Source organism: Atta colombica, unplaced genomic scaffold, assembly GCF_001594045.1.
Source record: "Atta colombica isolate Treedump-2 unplaced genomic scaffold, Acol1.0 scaffold120, whole genome shotgun sequence".
In the NCBI taxonomy this organism is placed as follows: Eukaryota; Metazoa; Arthropoda; class Insecta; order Hymenoptera; family Formicidae; genus Atta; species Atta colombica.
The window spans coordinates 1,092,944-1,108,914 of record NW_017259207.1 but is presented as its reverse complement, the minus strand read 5'-3'; the positions used below and the strand labels follow the sequence as shown (position 1 = coordinate 1,108,914).

The 15,971-nt window shown below is 25.7% G+C and overlaps 1 protein-coding gene and 1 pseudogene across 1 annotated transcript in view; both read left to right on the top strand.

Annotated features, from left to right (window-relative positions):
• The first annotated feature begins 8,469 nt into the window (after positions 1-8,469).
• LOC108694554 lies at positions 8,470-11,580 on the top strand (annotated as a pseudogene).
• A 3,960-nt stretch (positions 11,581-15,540) lies between these two features.
• Positions 15,541-15,971, top strand: part of LOC108694560 (lysosomal aspartic protease-like) — a 3,124-nt gene continuing 2,693 nt past the window's right edge. The window contains exon 1 of the mRNA XM_018204123.1: positions 15,541-15,602. Within this exon, the coding sequence (XP_018059612.1) occupies positions 15,541-15,602 (62 nt within the window). The remainder of the gene's footprint in view (positions 15,603-15,971) is intronic.

Genomic DNA, 15,971 nt, shown 5'->3' with positions numbered 1-15,971 from the left:
ATATATATATATATAAATACTTGTCTTTTATATAAAGACCTTTTTTAATAAATAAATAAATATAATAGAATGAATATTTGCACGCAAAGCAATATGTATCTTAATAACGATCAATAAATGAGTACAAAGAAATTTGATTAATAAATTATTTAATATGTATCTTAAAAAATGTGATATATATGTTTCGACTCACAGAGCCTTCATTAGTGTAATAATCGTGAAGCCTTACATTTTGATATATAAAACTATGATTGACAATAATCTGAATCGTAAAAGCAATCACATTCCATAAATCATCGGCTTCTTTAAATATACTTGTAGCACATCTCCATCTTATACTATATCCGCAATAATTATGGTCAAGATATAAAATTTCTGTAGCTATAATCCTCGTGAAATAATGAGAATCGACTAGTGATATTAATAGTCAAGATGTAAAAATCTATGTTTAAATAAAATTACAAAATTAAGAATAAAATGATTTTTTGACGAAAACAGAATCAAACTTGCATCATGATGTAAGATGAAACGCAAAATTTAAATAGGAATTAAATAGTCTGGCAGTAATTACTTGAAGCTATATCTATTGACGAGTCCCAAGAATAACTAAGAACCAAACTATAGTTACTGTACAATGTACATATTATATGTCAAAGACGTAAAACAATAGTTTGTGTCAAAATTAGCTATAGGTTTTAAAAGTTCTTTTAAGATGTCGAAATGATCCATCCAACATTTCTATATCTTTTTTATAGTTAGTTCCATTTATTTGCTCCTTGTATATATATATATATATAATAATATCATCTCTGTAATCAATCTTTTGTTGAAATTATGTTCAAATTCTAGGATTCTTACATTTTCCCAATCAATTTATATTTAATGTGTGTATTTTGAAATAACTGAGTGTTTGGAAGGATCAGATTTTATTTTGTGCTCTTTTAATCTTGTTTGCAAATGTCTCTTCGTTTGGCTTACATTTGAAGCATTGCAATTTTTATAATTGATTTTATAAATTAGATGATTATTACAAAGATATATTTTGTCTTTATAGACCTTTATGAATTTATTGAGCTTATTTATACTACGAAAATCTATCATGGTATGTCGTTTTATTAAAAATTGATGTTGCTAACACTCTTTATAAATGAATTAATACAATGAGATCTTTTTTTATTGTATCTGAATTTTTCTTTTTCTCTACTGTTGGACTTGGATCATTTAAAAATCTAGATTTATTTACAAATATATTTTTTAATCTTTTAGCATTAAAAATAAATTCGAGAAGGTAACAATTATTCAATAAAATAATGCAAAATTCTATATTTTTACTGTAAAATGAAGAGTGTAATAATAATATGGAGCGACTTATTAAATTGTATATATTAGGTGTGGAAAAAAGTTCGTGGCGTTTTTCCCGTTAGATGGCATTAAAAAAACGCTATGAACTTTTTCCCACACCTAATAGTTCCTATTTTTTGACAATTAGGATAATTAGAATGGAATGATAAATATCATTTCGAAAAAAATTTTTTGTAGAACCAATCTATGATAATTTTATTGTCTCTGATGATCAAAGAAATATCTAGAAAATTAAGACAATGGTTCTTCTCTAACTCCACGGTGAATTTTAGACGCTCATGATAACTATTAAATTTATTAATACTAAGTATATTATCCAATACATCCTTGCCATTGAAAGGAGATGGGAGTATATAAAAAACTTTACAAAATTACCAAAGGAAGAGTTCATATATACCATAAAATTTCTATTATTATCTACTTCAAGTTTAACAATGTGTTTTACAAATAGACTTATGGCACTCCCATGGATTTCTCCTTATCCTTTATCATTGCAGACATAGTTATGCAAAATATAAAGGAGAATGTTTTGAGCATGTTTAATTTATCCATCTACAGATATGTAGACGACAGCTTATTTGTCTGTCCCAAGAGTATATTGGAATCTAAAAACTTAGGACGGAATACAAGAGATCCGGATTTTTGACTCCCGGCTGAGAGATAATATTTTTCATAATAAATTTACAATTTTTCAGTATATTAACATCTTTTTAATAGGATGCCCGATTGAGCATCAAATTATTAAAATTGGTTGTCAATTTAATTCGTGATATTACTACGTAATTTAAATGCGTTTATAAGTTTGGAAAACCAAATATAAGCCAAACGAAGAGGCATTTGCAAACAAGATTAAAAGAGCACAAAATAAAATCTAATCCTTCCAAACACTCAGTTATTTCAGAACACATATTAAATATAAATTGATTGGGAAAATGTAAGAATCCTAGAACATAATTTCAACAAAAGATTGATTACAGAGATGATATATATTATACTATATATACACATCAAGGAGCAAATAAATGGAACTAACTATAAAAAAGATATAGAAATGTTGGATGGATTATTTCGACATCTTAAAAGAACTTTTAAAACCTATAGCTAATTTTGACACATACTATTGTTTTACGTCTTTGATATATAATATGTACAGTAACTAGTTCGGTTCTCAGTCATATTTGATACTCGTCAATAGAAACAGCTTCAAATAATTACTACCAGACTTCTTAATTCTTACTTAAATTTTGTGTGTTTCATTTCACACCATAACCGTAAATATGTCACTGCTTCTTGTTCTGTTTTTATCAAGAAATCATTTTATTCTTAATTTTTTAATTTTATTTTAATCTAAATTTTTCATCTTAATTATTATTAATATCATTGGACTTAACGTCGATTCGCACCGTTTAACGAAGATTATAGTTATTATATATAAATTTTACATCTGGACAACAATAATTGTGGTTTGTAAATATATTCAAAAAAGCCGATGATTTATGGAATGTGATTTATGGACTGCTTTTACGAACGATTCAGATTATTGTCAATTATAGTTTTACATACTAAAATAAGATTTTACGATTATACTGATGAAGGTTCTGAAGTCAAAACCTATATATTATATTTTTTAAGACACATATTAAATAATTTATTAATCAAATATCTCTTCATACTCGTTTATTAATTGTTATTAAAATACATATTTTTTAATGTTTCTTTTGTTAATATTATTTTAAATTTTAAACATATTTTAAAAATTTACATGAACTAGATACTATAGAAAGTGCTAAATAAAATTTAAATAAAAGAAGATAATAATCAACGCATGTATAAGAATTGCAATATTTTTTAGCACTTGTTAATTGTAGAAATTGTTCTTAATGCTACAATGATTTAAGAGCTTGAGATTTGGGTCAAAATCTAATATTTTTAAATATTCTCACGAAAATTTGTAAATGATCGTATATTCTAATAATAAAAAATATTTTTTATAACATTTTTTAATATTTTGAAAATTAAGACACTTACACTATATATGTTTTTAAAAATGAATTATCCAACTAAATGTGATAATAAATTTCAATAAACAATTCAATACAGTTATACATACATACGTATTTAGAATGTATTGATTTATAATGTAATTCTTATTGCCTTCCTCTAGTGAGATTTCGAGTAATTTTTCATATTTAAAATGATGCATGCCTAAAAAAACAAATAATAACTATTTATCTGTCAGCCTTTGGCAGCTAGATTTTGAATAAAACTGATCACAAAGAAACATTTTACAAAATGTCACATTTATGCGAGCGAAATTAAGCGATTTTTTACAGGTTATATTAATTATTATTTTATTATTATACAACGTAAATTTGCACTAATGTTGTGTATTATTTAATTTCTTTGTATATGTTTTGATTACTAATTTTTATACAATAGTACAGTAAATATCTACAACAAGAAAATGTAAAAACCTTGTGAATAAATAAATAAATAAATAAATAAATAATTTTTTAACGTATTTTATATAGTGGGTGTAAGAACTCAATTATAAAAAATCGATATAAGTTCTTTAATTACTGACACGTTAAACGTCAATAATTTTTAATTAACATGACATTAATGTTGCAATAATTTCTATAGGTAATAACATACAAATGTGACTAATTCGTTTCTGAAATTTTTATTTGTGCGCAAAGGTACATGTAGGAAATCAAGGCAATAATTTTTGTGCGCAAACAAACTGTCGGCAAATGTGATGTAGGCAAACGATACTATAAGTATAGGCAATCGATTTGTAGGCAAAAGGAATTATCTCAGATATGGCACTCAATTAAAGACACATGTCAGGCGCATGACATTCATGCGTGCGGATAATCCATGCATGTACTGTGAAATCATTGTACATTTTATTATCTGAATAATTTAATGTTAAAAACTAAGACTGCTTTTATAACGCATTGCGCATTCTTTTATCTTGCTGATCTTCTCATAAATAGAAACACTTATATATAAATTCGAATATAAGCTGAGCTAATGATTGATTTGCTCTTTTTTTGTTATACACTAATTGCGAATTGATTTGAAAAAAAGCACTATCTAAAACCTTAATTTTTATAGATTTAATCGTTAAGAAAATTTGGATAATATGTTTCAACTGTTCATAATAATTGCCGCACTTATAATGATCAACACGGCATTGTTAAGGTGAGCATATATAAACGTTCATTAGCAATAAATATTGTAACAATAATTAAAATAAATTTGTTCTAATGAAAGAAAAATGTAATAGTGGATATTAAGTCGTGTGAAATCCAGTTATTTTATGATGTTATTTTATGGAGTAAATCCAGTTACATATATAATAGAGTTTCCTTCATATTTGTTATTGCTTAAGAATTCCATTATGTAAGACACACTTCATTAAAAAGCTATGAGAAATATTGACATTCATTGTCGACCAGTTACTTTGAGTTCGAATATTGGTATTATAAAGCAACTTTTATTTAGTGATGACAACGCTGCATATCATTATCTCAATTGGAACTCCATCGCAGAAGTTTAAAGTACAAATCGACACTGGTTCCTCAGATCTCTGGGTACCATCTCAAAACTGCGATTTTACTTGCTGTAAGTATATTATAATATTGCTATTTCCTCGATATTCCATTGTTTAAGATGCTTATTAGCATTGACTTTTTTAGTTTTGATTGATCAATGTCAATCAAGTTAGTGTTGGCACCTTTTTTTTATTTAAATCAGCTTGTATCTTTCTTCTACGTATGTTTAAAAATATTTTTTTACTTAAAGACGTTTAAAATAACTTTAAAATAAGTTTGTCTTACCATATAATAAAATTTATCTTTTTAATATGGAGAAACAATATTGTTTAACATTAAAAAATATATAATCCTTATAAAAATTTCCCTGGTAAACTGATAGTTCCGATCCCGTTTATTATCACGGCACGTTGACGTATGTTAATGTAACCACGAAAGGATACTGGCAATTTACTATGGCTCAGTACGTAATCATTTTCAAATTACACACATATATGAGCTATAAATTATATACCAGCTAATTGTTAATGCTGTAGAATAATAAATAAATGAATTATGATACAATTTTATGTATGGATGACTGTGAAGCTATCGTCCATACTGGTTTTCTTGGGATATCAGCATTGGAAATCACAGTTATTAACAAACAGATTGGAGCATTTTATCGTGGTGAACAAATAATTGTAACTAGATAACGATTTTCGCAATAGCAGCTCTTTTTTAATAAAACTAAATAAATTATTGAAGTATGTAGTAATAAATGCTGGATTCATTACTAATTACAATAGTATAAATTATTAACACTAATCTTTGTTTAAAGGTGGACTGTAACGGCATTTATAATTTGCCCCACATATATTTCGTTCTAAGTGGTTAAATATTTCTATTTTCTGGTGAAGATTATATCGACGTGAAAGTGGTAAATATCGCCAAATAAAGCTTTAAAGTTTATAATCCTTTACCAAAAAAAACTTCAGATTGATAATGTTGGAAGCGACAAAATACAGAAAATTACAAGAAAATTTTTGCAAAATGTATTAAATTATATACATTTTTGAAGATAATAATTTTTGCATTTAATGGAAAAACTTGATAAAATATTTTCAAAATACAAAATTTTTCTTTCATTTCAAAATAAAAAATTGTATTTCTCTTAGTTCGGCAGTTGTCATATAGCTTATTTCGTTTCCTGATTATAATAAAAAAGTTTTAAGTATATTTTACAAATAGATTACAATGTATATTAAAAAAATACAATTTAATTTGTGTTTCTTTAAATATTTTTCTTCTGATGTCATAATCTAAAATGGTAATGAATAGCCAAAAGCTATAAATCATTTAGAATAGAAACATCATAGAATAGAAACATCAATTTGTTGTAGCTCGATGAGAATAGTACGTTATGTACAAGCGCCTTCACGAATTCGAGTAAGAATATTTAAGTTTTAGGAATATTTAAGTTCCGTTTTATAATTAGATTTATACTGAGTTCGATATAGGAAACGACTGAGTGGGATTTGCGCATGCAAAATAAGTATTATTTTCTCAAGAGATTACTTTAAATGGTAGAAGATTTATTAAATGATAGTAATAAGTAAATAATTAAGTCCCATAGTCTTCTTGGAATCTTTCTTTGGAACATTGATTCATGAATCTTATGCTTATTATATTTTTTATTTGGGATTACTTAAACGTTAATTATATTCTTACGTAATATATTTTAGAAAATTAGAACGAAGATGTGCGACATTATTATTATCAATTTGTTACTTTATACAGCCCATTATTTTAGCCCATTTATTTTATTTTTAATATCGCATTGTCACTTAAATTATGAATATAACTTGGTCTGTTATTTTCAAGATTTTTCTTTTTTTTTTTTTTTTAATAAAATATAGAAGTTGTATGTCTTTTCTTCATGCCCACTCTGCATTTGTAAACTTATCTAAAACAATAAACTATTTAAGTCATAATTAATGTTATTGATTACATCTTACGTTTCTAAGAAATGATAATTTTAATATAATATTTTTTAAAAATATAATTTTATGCATTTAAATAATTTTAAAAAATTATAAATTATTTTTGAATAAATTGTTTAAACTGATAAATAATAATATAAACTGATAAATAATAAAAGAATAAGTAAAATATATTAACTATAATAAGAGGACTGTATTTCTGCGGACATCCTCATTTATCTCTTCAATATCCAAATTTGTAAGTATATAAAATATCTACCTATCGATTTGACGTCATTTAAAAAAATATTTTATTTTACATGTTCGATCTATATGCATCGTATTTGCATTCGAATTATTTCTTCCTTTTAAATGTTGACAATTGTTTCAATTAATTCATTTTTTCCACAATTACACTTTTAACAAACCAATTAATTGGATTGGATTTGAAAAATTAGTTTCTTAATCTCTCTCTCTCTTTCACCAGATGTCTCATCGCCCAGTGAGGATGACTGAAAATTTATTGTACAAAAATACAGATTATAATATTTAACCGCGAAAATGATTAATTTTTTTAAGTAATATTGAATAAATTAAAAAAAAATATTGAGTTAGATTTGTAGGAATGAGCCAATGACATCAGCTAGATGATATCAATTAAAACATGCATTTCAAAGTTAACAGCGACATTAATAGCTTTCAATAATCAAATCTTAATTTTAACATCAGATTCAACAATGTTGAAACTCTTTATATGAGCTAACTTCAGTGTGCGATATATGAAAAACAACTTTTCAATTCAATTAATTCAACTTCTGATTACTTAACTTCTGGTAATATAAAAATAATTTCTAGATTATCATAATAAAACATATTTCAGGAAGCCTTATTTAAAAATTAGATTTTACAATTTTCTTTGAAATCTTTGACATATAAATTAAAAAATATTCGTCTTAATCGGTTAAGAACTACAGTATTATAGCGATTTTTGAATAATAAATTTTCATTTGTTTTGCTTATACATCAAAGAGAATGTAAAATATCGATGAATGTATAAAATTAAATGCTGAGGATGACTAAAAATGAACCAAAACATTAAATTATGTAATTATATAAAACAAATTATATATTGTTTTTAAATAAATTTTAGCACATTGTGTACCGCGCTGACTCTCAATCGCTTTCATTACTTCAATTATTTAACACTACACTATTCATTTATAAATCTATCAAGACGAAAACAATACGTAATTTTAAAATTAACAACTTTTTTCAGATGTATCTAAAACATTGAGTCGTGTAATGTGAGAAGTATGCTTAAATGAAACACGATTTTTTAAAAATTTATTAGAGATTAGTTAATGAAAAGAACCAAGATCATTTTCAGAAAGCTTTGCTGATTTAGTTGTCCTTTTTTTCATCCACTCCTAAATACAGTCACGTACATAAATTCGGAAACAGTATTGGGAACGCTAACTTTTCTCTTATATTCTATTATTTCAAGTATGAACTTTGATTTGAAGAGGAATTACAACGCTTTTAAAATTTTCTTGATACTTGATATATAGCTCTAATTGCTTCGAGAAATGTTTCGATCTTTTGTGTTAATCGTGGCACTCATCGAATTGATCAATTCGGAATTGTTAAGGTGAATGAAAATATTGATTTGTGACAAACATTTCAACGATAATTAGAACAAAACTGTTGAAAAATGTTTTTGGGTAAAATGTTTTGATGTAATCTTATGAAAAAAGCTTTTAAACATTTAAAGATCGGAATTTTATTATCTTTATGTCTTAAGTGAGATGAGCATCATGGAAATTGAAATTCGCATTTAAAATATGTAAACTTTATTTAAATTCGTAAATAGATTAAAGTTAAATTGCTTAGTACTGAAATGTTGAGACATAAATAATATTTAAAAATAAAAGGAAATTAAATAAAAAATGGTTAATTAATTTGTTCGAAATTCATATGTTGTATGATATTCGTATCTTCGTGTAATTGTGAAATGTGTGTGCGTGCGTGCGTGCGTGTGTGTGTGTGTGTGTGTGTGTGTGTGTGTGTGTGTGTGTGTACATAATATGTAACATAATGAATTTCTTTTATATGCTTCAAGAATTCCATTATATAGGACAAATTCTATTCGAAAATGGATTTCCATTGAAGGTTGATTTGATTTGGCTGATTTTCCAAAAGCACGACTTTTTTATTTATATGATAAACAAACATACTATGACATTATCACAGTTGGAACCCCACCGCAGAGGTTTAACGTTCATTTTGACACCGGTTCCTCTAATTTTTTTTTACCATCCATCAACTGTTACATGATAATATTGCTTGTTGTATATAAATCATAACGTAACAATTCCTTCGACATTCTATTATTTTATTTATTTTCATATTTATACTATTATATCTATATTTTATGTTATTTATATTTATATTTATATACAAGCACATTTATATTTAATAATATTATTATTTCATATGTGGAAATGATATCAATTACTTTTTTATTTTAATGACTGACTTTAAGTAAAAATATAGGGTACAAAGGCAATCTATATATAATATAATTTTAATGTGATTTGAAATCTAATAGTTTTAAAATTAATAATATAATTATGAAGTAAATATTACGGAATTAAGTTTTACAATCATATGTTGTTTATTTTATTTATCGTGCATACTTTAAATGTATAAATGATTATCTTTGATACAATTCATATGTTAAAGCAAAGAAATAATAAATGTTTTCATTTTTATAACGATTATTAACATATATATCTTTAAATTAATAAATAGAAATTTATTTTTAGCATGTTTAACAACAACTGAATTTCTGTTATTATTTTATACAGCGTCACTTACAAGATATAATAGCAGTGAATCCCACACGTATATAGAAGATGGTACTTATATCGAACTTGATTATGCGGTTGGTGCGCTTACTGGATACTTATCTACTGATGTAGTGAATGTAGGTTGTCATCAAACAAATAGTTCGATTTAATCTTAATTATAATTCATAAAAACTTTTTGAAGAACACATGTCATCGTTTTATAGATTGCTGGCGTTAATGTTCAAAATCAAATATTCGCAGAAGCGGTAATACGGGATCTGACTTTTGCCTTTCTGTCATACGACGGAATCTTAGGAATGGATTACCCAGAGATATCTACAAAAGGAGTCCCGTTTTCACTAGCATGATTGAACAAGGCCTAGTGTCGGCACCTGTTTTTAGTTTTTATCTGAATCGGCATGTATCTCTTTTTTATAAAAGTCTAAAAATATTCTTTCACTTGAACAGTTCGTTTTATTATATTACAAAATTGTCTTTTTAATAAACAATATTTTTAATATCGAAAAACAGAAATTATTATTACGGTAGTGAACTGATATTGGGTGGTTCCAACCTCATTTATTGTAACACCGAGTTCGCTTATGTTAATGTAACGAACAAAGGATACATACTGGCAATTTGCCATGGATAAGTACATAATTATTTTTTAAACTACATACTTATATACGTCAACGGATTATACACAAGCTAATTGTTAATGCTGTAGGATAAAAATGAGACATATGATTTTCTGTGCGGATGGCTGTGAAGCTATCGCCCACACTGGTTTTTCGGGGCTATCTGGACCAGCGTCAGAAATCGAATTTATTAACAATGAATTGGATTCATTAAAACGAATTGGAATTTCTCATGGAGGAGATATAGTTGAAAGTAGATGATAAATTTTCCAATGGCAGCTCTCTTTCAATGATACTGAATAAATTACTGAAATAAATTAATAAATATTTGATTTGTTACCGTTGATAATAATATGATTTATTAATACTAAGCTTTATTGTGATATTGGTTTTATTAATCTGGACTACCAGTACTAAACTTTAAATTTTGTTTAAAGGTAGACTGCCATCAGATTTCTGAGTCGCCCAATGTTACTTTTTTCCTGAGTGGTAAACCATTCGTATTCACTGCAAATGATTACATCAATACGAGAATGGTAAATATCATTAAATAAAGGTTAAAATTCCTACTTCCACTCACCACGAATCTTCAGATTGATGATTTCAGAGTGATAAAGTACATAAAAACTCTTACAAAATGTATTAAATTGGACGTATTCTTCAAGATAATATTTTTTGCATTTAATAGAATACACTTATAAAAAAATATACTGTCTCGCAAATCATATAGTTTATTTTGTTTTCTGGAGTTATAATTCATTTAATAATTAATAATTTAATTGTAAGGTTACTTATTGATTTTACTGTAACACATAGAGAAGTTTGGATATATTTTACAAATATGTCGAACGCAATGTTGTTTATTAAATTACATTAAAAAATATAATTTAATGTAATTTATAATACTTTTTAAAATATATTTTCTCGCTTTTGATTCGCTATATAAGATGATAATGAATAGACAAGAGCTATAAACTGTTTTAAAATGAAACATTATGCCATGTTCAATTTGTTGTAGATCAATTCGAATCTTACGTCAGGTACAAACCCTTTCGTAAATTCCAGGGAATATTTTAGTTTAGATGATATTTGGATTTTGGGTATTCTATTTCTTAATCGGTTTTATACTGTGTTCGACATGGGGAACGACCGAGTGGGATTTGCATGCAAAATAAGTATTGTTTTCTCAAGAGATTATTTTAAACGGTAAAAGATTATAGGAAATAATGAGCGAATTATTTTATCAAAATTTTTAGAATCTTTTTTTAAATTTTTTTTGTTTCTTAATTTTTATACTTATGACGTTGACATATTTATTTGGAATTATTTAAGCATTAACTTCATTCTTAATAAAAGCGTGTGCGATATAATTTATAAAAAGTATAACGAAGATTTGCGATATTATTGCTATCAATGTTTAATATATTTCATTCTTCCAGCATAATATCGTATTGTCACACGATATTATAAATATAATTCTGTTAATCTTAATTTCTTTCTTTTATTTATTAAAATGTAAAAGTTGTATGTATTTTTCAATGCGGACTCTGCATTTGTAAACTTATCTAAAATTTAAAGCAATAAATTGTCTTCGGTTGTAATTAATGTTATCGAATATATCTTATGTTTCCAGGAAATGATAATAATACATATTTTTAAAAATAATTTTGCGTTATTAAGATTATATATTATAACTAAATAAGATTTGTTTAAACTTAAGATTTAATAAAGATTTGTTTAGACTTAAGGAATGAATAGAATATATTGACTATAAGAGAGTTGCTATTTCTGTAGACAACCTCATTTATCTCTTCATTATCTCTATTTTGTAAGTACATAAAATATATATTTATATCGGTGGATTACACGATACCTTTCTGATCAACCGCATTTGCAATATACTATCGTTCAAGTACAATTTGGAAGTATTGTCTATTTTTTATCTGCGTCACTTTCATATCGATTTGATGTTTTTTTTCCTTTATTCTTATTTCTACGTTTATATTTCAAAGTGTATAGATCATAATTGCTTTCCGGTTATTTCTTTTTTGCTACTTATCGATTGTTCACTGTTATTTTCAGGTAATTCATTTTTTTTTTGTATTTATTTCTTTTATTTTTGTACTGCACCATTTACTTTACTACATAATTTAAATTTTAAGTTATATATTTTAATATGTTATGCGAAACTCTTGAGTGAATTTGAATTTACAGATTCAATTCTTTAGTTATACTAAAGAATAAACTACTGTGGGCATTGTGATATATAAATTTGGGGCGTTACTGAACATTTTTTAAGAGAATTGTGTATTATGATAACCGGTATTAGGTTGTATATTATTGATCAATATGAAGCATTACTAAGACATTAATGAGCATAAAAAATTCGGTATTACTTGGTCATAACTTGGACATTATTATTTGGACATTATTGATAGTAGACATTGAGTATAATGGTTTGATCAGCGGTTTGTCCTTTAGTTACATCATTTTATTTTTCAAAATTCAATTCCTAATATCGTATTGTATAAAATATATTCCACAATTATCCTTTCAATCAAAGATTTAATTGGTTTATGTTTGAAGGACTCTTTTATTTTTTCACTTGTCCCTTTGTTGAGGAACACATTTTATATCGATGAATAAGATTGAATATATTGATGAAAATAGTCCAAGCAAGCCAAATCATCTAATTCTATAATTAATTAATTATATTCGTCAAATTATATATTGTTTTTAGATAAATTTTTGCGTATTGTTTAGCACGTTTTCAATTGCTCTCATTATTCTAGTCACAGGTTTCTGTATCATTATTTTTTATCAGCTTATTCTATCAAGACAAACGATGCATACTTTAAAGATTAATACATGGATGAATATAAACGAAAATTTTTTTCTTATTATTTATTGGATGAGAATAAAAATATAAAGGAAATTATTTTTCTATATAGTACTCTGCTACATTAATATATTTTTAGATTTGAAAAGAAATTCTAACATCTCTAAAATCTTCTTAAATTTAATCGTCAGAAAGTTCATGTTTCGATTGTTCCTTGCTGTTGCCTCATCGTGTTGATCAATTTAGAATTGCACAGGTGAGCATGTGTATTTATTGAGTCACAATAAATACTTCAACCATAATTAAAACAAAATTGTACTTTAGAGTGTGTTAGAGTAATGTGGACAGATAAAAAAATGCTTCTAATCCTTTGAGACTTGCAATTTATTTTTCTTTACATCTTAAGTGAAATATGTGAACGGAGAAGTTCGAATCTAAAATATATACGTTATTTGATGGGCAAGGCTTCGTTTGCTTACAAAATGATTGCCTAACTTCATTTGCACACAGCATATTACACGACAATATTGCACATATGACGCTATTGGTTTAGTTTAGGTCGTACACTTGATGCGTACTAACTAGTAACTTTCTATTAAATTATTTTAATTTTCATAGCGATGCATTTAAAGAATGATGTATTGAATTGATACAATATTTAATCTCAATCTTAATCTCAAAATTTTCTTAAAGACGTAAATTTTTTGTAGGTTGCTGATTTCAATATTTTAAATCAAATATTTGAAAATCATTCCTTGATAGACAATTAACAATTTATTCATAAAGAATAAAATATACTGTATGTTTTTTAAAATTATATACTAAAAAGATGTGTATTAATTATAGAAAATATATTATCTGAAAAAATGCGAAAATTAAAAATTCTATTGTTTGAATGCTCAAAAAGTATTCGTACAGTCGAGAAATGGCTTCTAAAATCAGGAATACATGAGAAGCTCGTTTTTTTATTAGAACAAAATGTATTCATTGTATAAAATTGCTAATTAATGTTTATTTTCTATAAATAAGACTTTTTTTATAATTAAAAATTTTCTTATACGAATACTTTTTGCACTCACTGTATAATATGTGCAGAACTTCCTCATTTACGTTGGATCTGACGTAATGATCTGACATTGGATGACTCCACTCATTATGACAGCAAGTATGTTAATACTATTCGAACAAGTGTGTTCGAAAATACTTTTTTAGTTTAAATAATTTGTTTTCCAATATATATTACATAATTTATCTTTCCGTATTAATAATATGTTTTTTTATTTAAAAAAATATATAATCTGTATAGAAATTCCTTGGATCCTTCATTAATGTACTAATATTAGGGGACTTCCGCTCATTATGATGGCGAATTAACATATGTTAATGTTACCCATAAAGGATACTGGCGATTTGTTATGGACAAGTATGATATTATTTTAATTATACATATCATTTACGGATTATATATGAGATAATTATTAATGTCGCACTATAATTCAAATGGAAAATAAAACCTAATGTGCAAGTGATTGTCGAGCTAACTTCTGGTATATAAATATAAAAATAATTTCCAGATAATTATAATATTACATATTTCAGGAAACCTTTTTTAAAAATCAAATTTTATAATTTTTTTTAAACTTTTGATATTTAAATTTAAAAAATATTCGTTTTTATCAATTAAGAATTATAATATTACAGCGATTTTTAATAACAAATTTTCATTTGTCCCCCTTATACGTCAAAGAGGATGTAAAATATCGATGAATATATAAAATTAAATGCCGAGGATGGCTAAAAATGAACCGAAACATTAAGTTATGTAAGTATTTAAATCAAATTATATATTGTTTTTAGATAAATGTCAGCATATTGTTTAAAGCGCTGATTCTCAATCACTTTCATTATTTCAGTTATTTGTTACTACAGTATTCATTTGTAAATCTAGACAAACAATATATAATTTAAAAATTAACATCTCTTTCAGATTTATTTAATAAATTAAATACATTGAGTCGCGATAATGCAAAGGTAAGAAATATGTTTAAATAAGAAACACGATTTTTTTTTTAATTTATTAAGGCTTAATTACTGAAAAGAACCAACACGTTTTCAAAATGCTCTGCTTGTTCAATTGTTCTTCTTTTCATCCACTCCTAAACATAATCATGTATATAAATTCGTAAACAGTATTGGGAACGCTAATGATTGACTTTGCTCTTATATTTTGTTACGCGTTCCGACTGATTTGAAGAGGATTCGAGTTACAACGCTTCTAAAACGTCCTTGATACTTGATTCTTAGTTCTAATTGCTACGAAATTCGAGAAACATGTTTCGATCTTTTGTATTAATTATGATACTCGTTGAATTGATCAACTCTGAATTGTTAAGGTGAGATAGTGAAAATGTTGATTCGTAACAATACTTGAACGATAATTAGGATAAAACTAAGTAGAAACATGTGGTATAAGATAATCTTATGAAAAAGGCGTTTGAGCATCATTTTGAAGCTCGGAATTTATTATCTTTATGTTTTAAATGAGATAAAACTCTATATATATATTTTTTTTCACAATTACACGAAGATATAATTATCAACATACGAATTTCGAATAAATTAATTAATCATTTTAAATTTAATTTTTTCTTATTTTTGGATATTATTTATGCATCGACATTTCAGTTCTAAGTAATGAATGCAATACACTTTAATCTATTTACGCATTAAAATAATGTTTACAAAAATTAATTTAAAATAAT